The sequence below is a fragment of the Schistocerca piceifrons genome, chromosome 6, assembly GCF_021461385.2.
Source record: "Schistocerca piceifrons isolate TAMUIC-IGC-003096 chromosome 6, iqSchPice1.1, whole genome shotgun sequence".
In the NCBI taxonomy this organism is placed as follows: Eukaryota; Metazoa; Arthropoda; class Insecta; order Orthoptera; family Acrididae; genus Schistocerca; species Schistocerca piceifrons.
The window spans coordinates 33,524,446-33,536,771 of record NC_060143.1 but is presented as its reverse complement, the minus strand read 5'-3'; the positions used below and the strand labels follow the sequence as shown (position 1 = coordinate 33,536,771).

Below are 12,326 nucleotides of genomic sequence, written 5' to 3'. Positions count from 1 at the left end.
ACACTTAAGACCAGCAGTCTGTAAGACATGAAAAAGTGTGCAGAGATTTTGAAGATGTTCGTCAGTGGTGGAGCCAGTGACAACTACCTCGTCCTGGTAATTTATACACCCAGGGACAGTGAGCAATAATTGTTCCAAGAATCGCTGAAAGAGAGCGGGGGCACTGGCAACCCCAAATGGCAATCGTTGGTATTGATAGAGGCCGAAAGGCGTGTTAAGGACCAGAAACTGCCAGGAACCAGCGTCGAGAGGAAGTTGATGATAAGCTTCTGACAGGTCAAGTTTAGAAAACTACTGGTCTCCAGCAAGTTTAGTGAACAATTCTTCAGGTCGAGGCATAGGGTAAGTGTCGATAAGGCATTGGGCATTTACAGTGGCTTTGAAATTGCCACAGAAACGAATATCACCATTTGGCTTAGCAAAGACAACGACAGGAGAGGACCACTCACTGGAAGTGACAGGAAGCAAGACCCCTGAAACAGTGAGATGATCCAGCTCCCATTTGACCTGTTCACAAAGGGCCACAGGAATGGGCTGAGCCCAAAAAAACTTATGCTGAGCAGTGGTTTTGAGCGTGATATGAGCTTCAAAGTCGTATGCATGGCCTAACCCAGGAGAAAAAAGGGACAAAAATGTTGTCGACAAGGAATCCAATTGAGCATAAGGAATAGCATCAGAGACGATATTGACAGAGTCATCTACAGAGAATCCAAAAACACGAAAGGCATCGAAACCAAACAGATTCTCCATGTTACTATGGTCGACCACAAATATGGTAACAGTGCGAACGACAGATTTGTAAGATACGTCAGCATCAAATTGTCCCAAGAGAGAAATCTTCTGTTTATTGTAAGTCCGTAATTGCCGAGTGACAGGTGACAGGATTGGAGAACCCAACTGAAGATACATCTGAGAACTGATGATAGTGGCAGCAGAACCAGTATCCACCTACATGCGAACATCTCGACCAAGTATTTGGACAGTGAGGAATAACTTCCCTGAAAGGGAAGAAGTGCAATTGACAACACAGAATCAGCATCATGTTCATGAACATCATGTATGCGGTCGGATTTGCAAACGGATGACACATGACCCTTTCTTCTCTCTCTCTCTCTCTCTCTCTCTCTCTCTCTCTCTCTCTTTTTTGTGACACACAGCCCAACATTGTGCACAATCTTCTCATGAATGTTTTGTAAAACACTGCGGACATGAAGGAAGTTGCCGTGGGTTTTGCTGCAGTTTCTTAGAGCTTTGTTTATGGTTAGGCTGGGGCTGCGCTTGGGAGCGTACTGCGGCCACGTCGGCCTGCAGGGACATGCCACACGCTTCGTCAACATATCACAGTGGTTGTATCCCCCCCCCCCGACGTCGCCCCTTGCCTCTATTTGCGCTCCAGCAGCTCGAGAAATTTCAAAAGACTGCGCGATGGATAGGACTTCATCTAGAGTCGGATTTGCCAACTGAAGGGCACGTTGCCTAACTTCTTTGTTTGGCGCCGATTGGATAATAGCATCCCGTACCATGGAATCGGCGTAGGATTCTTTGTGAACTTCAGTAACAAATTGACACTTTCTACTGAGGCCATGAAGTTCAGCAGCCCAAGCGTGATAGGATTGATTCAGTTGTTTTTAACAACAATAAAAGGCAACACGAGAGGCTACCACATGCGTTTGCTTTTGAAAATAGACGGACAGAAGTGGGCACATTTCAGCAAAGGACAAAGACGCAGGATCTTTCAAAGGAGCCAATTGCGACAACAACCAATACATTTGAGGCGAAATCCATGAAAGTAACAGAAACTTACATGTTTCTTCGTCCGCGACATGAAATGCCAAGAAGTGCTGTCGAAGACGTTTTTCGTAATCAGACCAGTCTTCCCCCACCTCGTCGTAAGGAGGAAAAGGAGGTAGAGACAACAACGAGAGATGCCCCACATATGATGCCGCGACGAAATCACGAATCACATTTGTGAGAAGCGTTTGCTGTTCTATGAGACCTTGCAATAGTTGCTCTAAAGTAGCCATAGAAATATGTGGCTCAAAGATGGAAAAGAAAAATCACTACCTCGTTGCCAATTGTTATAACTTCAAGTTGAACAAATACATTTCAAGGAAGACGCAATACATGAAAGTCACAGATCAAGTAAACAGAGTAAGACGTGTGTACACTTTAACACTCAAATCATAACTGAGTCCGAGTCTAGTGGCCGCTGGCTGGCTGGCAGACAGCGCCGCATGTAGAGGACATGCGTAACTGCGCGGTGGCATTTTGAAAGATTGGCAAGTCACAACAACTTCATCGTATCTGGTGAAGGAATATTGGAAAACTTGGGTTTTGTAATTCCTCTTGAGTGGCACTGTTATTGGTAACATTACCGTTACTATTGCACAGTGAAGGTATTGATTGTGTCCTGCCACTGATATACTTTACATATGATCAGAATCTCTTTAGATTTTCTACCAGATTTTTGAGTGGAAACTGTTAGAAGCGTCTAGCATTGAAGTCTACAGTGTGTTTCAAGCATCTGTAAAACATTGCCAGTTTTGGAGGTTTTTTGTTCTTTTAAATGCCTTTTTCATTGCTTCTGCAACAGTGTCTAGCATATCACCACACCCATTTACACATGGTGTGGCCTCCTAAACAAATTGCTCAAAATAATTTTAGGAGGAGGCATTTAGTATAATTTCTGACAATGTTTTATGCTTACCACTGACCTTCAACATGTATTTTCATCATTAATTGAGGGTGGATTGAAGCCACCACCAATTATAATTGTGTGAGCTGTGTACCTATTTGAAATGAGACTTTAGTTTTCCATCAGCCTTTCAGCAACTGTGTCATCTGAGTTGAGGGAGATGAGGTAACAGGAACCAATTATTCCATTACTAAATGGCTAAAACAGTCACCCAATTACAGCTGCAGGTTGTCTGTCCAGTGGTTTCCAGGTACAACTGATATTTGATTCTCAGTATTTCGTGTAATTATTGACCAAATTCAGAATTTTAAAATGCTGTCATAAAATGCGTATTAGGATCTGTAGTTTTACACCAAGATTTAACACAATATGACAAGTATTAAAGTTAGAAACTGCATATGTCTTGAGGCAGCTTACCTCATGGCACATAAATTACCATAGTATTTCCACCCAACGAAAACACTTACTGGCTTCCAGTGACCTTCACACATGATTTCGAACCTTTTATAAACTCTGTGTTGCTTAATGTCCCACAAAATAATGAAATAAAACAGTTTATCACTTACTAAGTGTTTATTGTTCATGCATGAAGAATGACTTTTTATTTACTATTTCTTTCCTACTACCTCCATTCGCTTTCCAATTTGCAGACAGTATCCACATATACCACTGAAGATACCTACAAAATTGCATAATTGTGCCCTGTCAAATATTTTACATATTAATCATTCTGTAAAGTGATCAGATGTTTGAAGCTGTTTTATACATGGGAGATCAAGTTTTTAAAGAATCAGTGGTGGTGGTGGTGGTGGTTGGGTTGCTAGTCTTCTTCTGTTTCACTACTAGATAAACTACCTCTAACAGCAACACACATACCAACTTCAACTGAATTTAATTTATTCTTTCTTGAACACTTTAGGTTCTTGGTAAAAACTCCAGCTGAACTTATCTCCAATTTTGGCTAGCTTTTAATACCTATAAAAATTTCTGCTTTCTATGAGCACTTGGATCTCCAGTTCTTTCCCAAAACAGCTGTGACTATTTACAGTTATAATCCTGTGTTTCACCTTCACTCTTGGGCACTGAGCTCTGTTTTGGACTTCTCGAAGACCCTCTAACCTAAAAAAACTCCCACTCCATTCCATACAGCCACCAGTACCTGTGTGGCTGGCTCCATTCTGCAATGGACCCCTGATCTATTAAGTGGATCGCAATACCTCTCCACTCTACAGCACAAGTCCTACAATCTGTAGCCTACAAGATTGCAAAACTGTCTGAGCCTCTGCCCATCCACTCAGCAGTAGCAAAGGCTCACAATTGGTCCTGACAATGATGCTACAAGTGATGGGCTTGGCCATCATCTTACAAGCAAGATGGTTGTCTTGCCGACTGCAAAAAATTAATTAATTAATTAATTAAATGAAGTTGCATAAATAGAAATAAAATGATAATGTGTTGATGTTAGCACTAATAATGTATATATATCCTGTAAACTGACTCAGTCCACTTCATTTCAATGAAATAATTGTTCAAATGGTGTATGGAACATGTAATTAACTAACCAACCAACTACCAGAACCAGAGACAATCTTTTCTGGTCCAAAGTGATACACATTGTTTGTACCAACATGAGCTACCACCTGAAGTTAGTTACAGCCTGTGCTTTCATGTCATCTGGAAGAACCCGTTATGTGTTTGGGATGACTCTCCTCTGTATGCACATGGGGTGCTCACTGGACTTTTTTCCCTCATATGCAGCCATATCCACAAGTGGCTCCATCATGTCTCCATCATGAGCTCCCAATTAGCAATATTCTACCTTCTGTGGATGCCCGGAACTGGAAAGTTGACAAGCCTCTATAACTGATCTCATTCACGTCATTGTATTATCCAAATTTATGATACCTCTCTCAATGAGTTGCAGTCAACATGATGTTAAATTCCATTCTTTTTGTATTATTATGCTCACATTCTTGCTTCTTAACATCTGTCAGGTAGGAGATGTGTATATTACACTTCCAGATTAGAATAGTATTTGATAGATATCTGAAGTTAACGTCATATTTTTATTAGCATTCTGTTTATGAACATTAATGTCCTTTGTTTTACAACTTATATTGTTTATAACATTTTAGTTACAAAAATGACTACTTTTACAGTTGCTACAAGAATGGGGACAAGAAGACAGACAATGCTGAATGAGAGGAAAGCTAAGGAAGAACAAAATGAACAACAAAATAATAAACCAAATGAATGTGCAGAACCATTCGCCTGCTGTGGCTGTAACAGAACATTTAGCACTCCAGCAGTATGTCAGTCTTTAGTAACATTTCATACTGCATTTTTTTCTTTCATCTAATAAGTTGGTTGTTTTCCTATTTTCTAACTGCTATTAAAATAAGTGATGTTAGTCTTTAGAATTAACAATTGTTTTGTTTTATATGAAAACAACATTTAATTTTGTGATCGTTGTTAGCATGAATTTGTATTGTGCAAAGTTTTGTCATAGTCCATTCTTCAGTTCTCTCCATGTAAAACTGATTGTACAGCTAAAGCATAACCGTTGAGCGCTGTGTTTTTTGTTGTGCTGTGTTTCATTTTTCATGACCTGTCTTCAGGCTCTTACTCAGAACAGTTTCAGTTCTAACTGGTTGAAACTTAAATACTTTGTGTATAAGTGTATAGTACTGGTTGGGTCTCTCTTTCACTTTTGAAATATCTGTATATTAAGAAAATCTTATATGTTCCACCTACATTGTAAAATTATATAATTTGTTGTTTTGAGGCATTTGCTTAAATTATTTGATTTCTCTCATTTACAAGTAGCCCCATGTTATATATTTCATTACACATTCCATACAAAATGTATGTGATATAAATCAGTATCAGCTTCCCCGGCTGACTTATTTAAGTATGTTGAATAAAAACACCTACTCTCATGACTGTGAACGGATATTGGATTTCATAATGTTAGTTTTGCTTTTGTAAATGACAGTTTTTTATGATGGAAAAAATTTCCCACTTCATCATTATGAAAGCAGTTTGGCACATTTTCACTCACAAGTGTAAATTCAGCCCAGCACCAGAAAATTTGAGTATCTGCTGTTTTGCATATTTAGTCAGAGTACCTTGTCTTTCCAGCATTAGTTTTTAAAGTGAGATTAACTGCTGCCAAAACCTCTAGAACCACTGATTTAAGTATTAAAATTACTGCACCAGTACACATTCTCATTTTCAAGAAAATACTCAACTTCTTTTTGTATGTGTTCATTTTCACATAGAGTTAAAATAAGGCATAAGTTATATTCATTTTGTTACAAAAGAAATCACATCTTTAAGGGAAAGCAGCATTTACTAGGAGTTTCTTACAAGCTGCAACAGACACCACTTTGAAGTATCAATATGTAATTTACACTTTTTTATCCCAGATCATCAAGTTTTTGTTTGTAATGATGATATTACAGTGTGGATCAAGTAAGCCATAGAATTTTTGGAACCATTATATGATTGTTCCATTGATTTACCACTTCACTGATTCTCTGATGCTTCTGTTAATTCGCTGACTGCAATAATAATCAGCACCATAATAGTTGGCCCATTGATTTTGTATGCACGTTAAGTGACACATTGGTTAAGGCACTGGAGTTACATTTAGAGTAAGGGGCTTACTAATCCCTGCCCAGCTGTTTGATGGCAGGATGGTTCCCTTGAAGATGTCATGGCAGATTTCCTCGTCCTTTTTCATTCTAAGTGTGTGTTCAATCTCTAATGATTTCATCATCCTAAACCGTAATCTTACTTTTTTGTCAGGTGTCCTCTCAGCTGTCTGAAAACTGGATAATGTCAAGACAATAAACTGAACACTAGTTGCTTTCATCCCCGCCACCCTCAAAACCATATCCATAACATCTTGAGGAAAATGAGTTGTATCTGCAGTAATTTGCTTTTAAGAAATAAACTTTGAAGTGATGGTGTTTGTCATTTCTCACATTGTTGCCAATTATCATTTGTATTCTGTAATTATATTCCATTAACACGTTTATTTTTCAGGGTTGCAAAAGGCATATGCGTTACTGTGCATTAGCTGATGGATCGTTATTAGTGGTAGACAAGAGTAACATGGACAACGCCAATGGGCCTGAGAACAGTTTACGAGGCAGGCAAAATTCAGAGAATAGTGAAGCAGCTAACCCAACAGAAGCACAAGCTAATGGTAGCCCTCAGCAACAGATAAAAGGTACACTACTTTTGCTGATTTCATTGTAATCGTCAAAGCTGGCAAACAATAGTTATAAATGGGGATACTGATCAGCATACATGTATACTAACATTTTGAGAACATGCTACACAGAAAACTTTTGAGTCCAGAAAACCAGCCCTTTTTGCCATCATTGAAACATTACTGATATTTTGTTTTGATATATCGTAAAGGTGATACACACAAAAAGACCAAGCTTTAAAGTTTATTTTTCATATTTATTTGAATTCTTTTGTAGAGTACAAATTTTACTATAATGATGGCCAAAAGTGTAATTATCCTTCCAGAAAGAAAAGTCTGAGGCAAGTTCTTGAGTAGTTTCATATGAAAATGTCTTTCATATGCCAAAGTCAAAATAACCTGTATATGCAGAGTGGTATGCCAAATTCAGAGCAATATCATTTTGTTTCTTTCCTGCTTGTTTTACCAGTGAACTGCCTTGTTTTCTGCAAATGAATCTTGAGAACTCATGTTATATGCTGCCTCATAATGAGCTTCACATGTAAAAGAGTTGAGATTAAGATTAATAAAACAGAACAGAAATGTAATTACAGCAGCAGTGTCTGTACCAACAATATTAGTGATGAAAAGGGACCGGAAAAAATCGCATTTTGCAATAAATGCAAAATAGATACGAATCCTGCCTCAAATGTGAAATTACTTAATAGCCTTGTTTCATAGCGAATTGCATCCATGTGAACCATTTATCAGAGAGGGTTTTAAATAGCTTTTTTTCTGCATATAATATCAAAACTTTAAGCTGTTACTGGCATTGTACATCATCTGCAGAAATCCAATTTGGAAAGATAACATACTCAAGAACCTACTTGTGAAATAAAGTGTACGAACGCAACAATGTATCAATGTGCTCAATGATCTGCTGCCATGCCAATTGCGGACAATTGAATGGTCTGTTTAAGACACATGTTGCGTAATGCAAAGTAGTACTCAGCCATAGGACCTAGCGTTTTATAAGAAAGAAACACATATGTTTATTTGTTAGCTAAAGCTCAAAAGACAGGATAATGCAGACAGTTTTAACATGGCAAATTAGGTGGTGGATGTTATGAACTGTAGTTGCATTGATTACCGCCAGAGGTCGGGCCTGAACTATGTCATTAACAATACTCTGCTTACTTCAACAGTGCATAACCATCCCCAAATGCTTTGTGTTGTGTCTTACGCATTTTCTTTTTTTATTTTGAAATAATTGAAGTGGCTAATCCTGGTCCATCACCGATGTTGTTTACGACCCTTGCAACGCCAAAAGAGATAAGTGATCTGTATGAAAATGTGTCAGTTCTGCTGTAGGCTGCTGCCCAGTGAAATGGAAGCAGGGATTGTGTCCACACACTGCTCCATCCCCTGTGGCAGTCAAAATTCTAGTCTCTTTATACTCGTGGCCATCTGCCTCTATAACCTATAGTGCCCACCCACTGCACTATAGTGATTGTAAAACAAAATCTGTAACTTTTTTTCATGGCGCCGAAATTTCCCTAACGTTAAAATTGAGTTGCCGTACGTTTGGTTCTACTTCTACGCTAAGTGCTTCGTTAGTTCTTCTTGTAGAGGTGTCAAGAATGGGTCATAGGGCTATGAATGCCCAAGAAAGGTCAAAATTAGCAGTGTGCAGATGTTTTAATCTTCAAATTGTGTGGGAAAAGAGAATGTCCAGAAACACCAATTATCGGAGATGCATTCACTTAACTGGCGGGAAAATGCTGCTGCTTTTCAACAGAACAATCATTTTTGAAAGCTTAAATACTGCCAAACAAAGAAAACTAAGGCCATTTGGTGTTGAAGTTTTTGCATAAGCGAACATTCCAGTCAAAAAGTTCCCAATGAGCACTCTTTTTAACAATCAGTTGCAAATAAATAATAGTTTGTTTGTCTTCACTCATGTAACATGACAACATTTTAAATTTGCATGTCTAAACATTTACAAACAAAGAAAATAGTTGCAGATTTCGGCAAAAGTAGATGCATATTTTGCAAAAAAAAATAGATACGAATTTTGCCAAAAATACGTGCTACATTTTCTGGTCCCAAGTGATGAAAAATTGTAGCAGAATGCAGCTTAGCTGCATCTGTTATCACAGATATATTTCTCTCTCCAATCCAGACTCATTAAATTATTCCTCTTGAGCTTCCAGAATTTCTTGCTCACTCTAGCAACATGACATATTTGTAGCATAATTACAGCAAACTGCTAAACCTGAAGATTTCACACATGAAACTCACAACAGTGCGAGCTCACACTGGCTCAATCAGTCATTACAGCAAGTTACTTGCTACTGTTTCTTTTAAAGTAATTTTAGAAATTGACAACAGAAGGCAGCACCTGTCAAGTGACGTGCAGCAAGACATCTGTATATTTTTCTCATATGACGTGAGTCCAGTTTACAGGTGATAAGTGGCTTGCACATCAGGAAAGCACAGCCTAAGGGTTGTAATTTGGTTTTGATTCTAGTAACACTACTTCCATCTGTCTTTCAGTACTTATAACATTACTGCTACCCTCCAGGGTCACTAGACTTATAATTAACGTGCAAATTATTTGAACATTATTCATTATGACCTTTCTAATGATTTCATCATTCTAAACCTTAATCTTATTTATTTTCCAGATATTCTCTCAGCTGTCCGAAAACTGGACAATTTCAAGACAGTAAGCTGAACACCAATTGCTTTCATCCCCCCCCCCCCCCCCCTCACTCCTCCCCCCATCAATCCCCCCATTACTTTGACTGCTTGCTATTAAATTATAAATTATTGAAATGAGAAATCATTGAAGTTAAATCCAGTTTCACACAGTTCATTTGTCTTTTTTAGAATAAAACATGTTTCCTCACTACACTACACTCATTATTTTTTTCAAGTTTCATACTGTAAGAGACACTTCCATAATGCTGGCGTAACAGTTCTCATTCACAGTTTGTCTTTATGTATTATTCACCTTTGACTGCAGTACTACCGAGCCTGCCATTATTGTTTAAGAGTATTTGAGAGCAGCAACAAAGTGTATAAAATGTGACAAATAAGCAAATAAAAATTATGAAATAGAAAAATAGAAGTATGGGTTTTTTAATCACACTATGGTTCTGTTTCAAATATTATTATTATTTCTCTTTCCTGTCTCAGACGTTATGTCTGGTTAAAAATGGAAAGTGACGCGGACCTTGATCAAGCATGACTTCCTTTTAACTGTACGGTATATGTTACATTGCATTTAGGAACTTTCGGGTAATTGAACATGCATCAATAATTACAGATTTCTGTAGTTGTATATATACGTTTGGATGTAGCTGCATTGCGTTGATGTACTGGTGGATATTGTGTGGTATGACTTCTGTAGTTGATAGTATAATTGATAGACACACAAACAAACACAAACATACACATGAAATTCAAGCTTTCAGAACAAACTGTTGCCTCATCAGGAAAGAGGGAAGGAGAGGGAAAGACGAAAGGATGTGGGTTTTAAGGGAGAGGGTAAGGAGTCATTCCAATCCCGGGAGCGGAAAGACTTACCTTAGGGGGAAAAAAGGGGTATACACTCGCGCGCGCACACACGCACACACACACACACACACACACACACACACACACACACACACACAAGCAGACATTTGTAAACCGAATCTACCATACAATTTTATCCCGCCTATATATACTCAATAATACGTAACCCACTTCCAAACCATAACCAAAAATTTTGCTACAAAATCCACCGTTTCCAGTTCACAAACAGTTCCTTTCAGCTATTAAACAGCCATTTCGGCTAGTTCCAACAACTTCCCCCCCCCCCCTCCCCCCGTGTTTTTTCCGTTTCCGTTTTTCCCACATCACTGATCTTTTTTAGCCGCTTCCCACGGGTTTTAACGTCATTATTTCTTCGTCAGACAATTGTTAGCCTCATTTTCACAATCTGCCACCACAAAACCACTCCTTTTAATACATTTACATGCAGTTTTTTCGAAATTTTCCCGAATTGCTCCACCCTTTAACGTGTTTTGGCGGCAACACAACCACATAACCTTTGTGCACATCGTTGTCTACCAACCCAAGTTCACCACAGGATCAGCATAGCCCAGCTATAACCAACACCTTTTCGCCTTTTTTCACACCAGATCTCCAGTTGCTTTCTAGTTCACCTTATCTCTCGCCATATATTTTTATTTTCATTTTCATTTCAGCCTCATGTTACACTTTCCACCTTAAGGCCTTTACAAATGTCTGCTTGTGTCTGTGTATGTGCGGATGGATGTATGTGTGTATGTGCGAGTGTATACCCCTTTCTTCCCCCTAAGGTGAGTCTTTCCGCTCCCGGGATTGGAATGACTCCTTACCCTCTCCCTTAAAACCCACATCCTTCGTCTTTCCCTCTCCTTCCCTCTTTCCTGATGAGGCAACAGTTTGTTGCGAAAGCTTGAATTTCATGTGTATGTTTGTGTTTGTTTGTGTGTCTATTGACCTGCCAGCACTTTCGTTCAGTAAGTCACATCATCTGTGTTTTTAGATATATTTTTCCCACGTGGAATGCTTCCCTCTATTATATTGATAATATAATTGGTATGATGTCAACTTTATCCTGATGCCACATGTCTTTGACTTCCTCAGCCAGTTGGATGTATTTTTCAATTTTTTCTCCTGTTTTCTTCTGTATATTTGTTGTATTGGGTATGGCTATTTCGATTAGTTGTGTTAATTTCTTCTTTTTCTTGGTGAATATGATGTCAGGTTTGTTATGTGGTGTTGTTTTATCTGTTATAATGGTTCTGTTCTAGTATAATTTGTATTTGTCATTCTCCAGTACATTTTGTGGTGCATACATGTATGTGGGAACATGTTTTATTAGTTTATGTTGTATGGCAAGTTGTTGATGAATTATTTTTGCTACATTGTCATGTCTTCTGGGGTATTCTGTATTTGCTAGTATTGTACATCCGCTTGTGATGTGATCTACTGTTTCTATTTGTTGTTTGCAAAGTCTGCATTTATCTGTTGTGGTATTGGGATCTTTAATAATATGCTTGCTGTAATATCTGGTGTTTATTGTTTGATCCTGTATTGCAATCATGAATCCTTCTGTCTCACTGTATATATTGCCTTTTCTTAGCCATGTGTTGGATGCGTCTTGATCGATGTGTGGCTGTGTTAGATGATACGGGTGCTTGCCATGTAGTGTTTTTTTTTTTCTTTGTTTTTCTTTTCTTTCCTTTTTTTTCAATTTACTTTCTTTGTATCTGTTGATGTTATGTGATCTAAAGGGTTGTAGAAGTGGTTATGAAATTGCAATGGTGTAGCCGATGTATTTATATGAGTGATTGCTTTGTGTATTTTGCTAGTTTCTGCTTGTTCTATAAAGAATTT

At 38.3% G+C, this 12,326-nt stretch overlaps 1 protein-coding gene across 1 annotated transcript in view; it reads left to right on the top strand.

Annotated features, from left to right (window-relative positions):
• The window catches only part of LOC124802753 (gastrula zinc finger protein XlCGF57.1-like), a 249,541-nt gene that overhangs the window by 76,057 nt on the left and 161,158 nt on the right, over positions 1 to 12,326 (top strand). The window contains exons 3-4 of the mRNA XM_047263739.1: positions 4,855 to 5,003; positions 6,746 to 6,932. Of these exons, the coding sequence (XP_047119695.1) occupies positions 4,855 to 5,003; positions 6,746 to 6,932 (336 nt within the window). The remainder of the gene's footprint in view (positions 1 to 4,854; positions 5,004 to 6,745; positions 6,933 to 12,326) is intronic.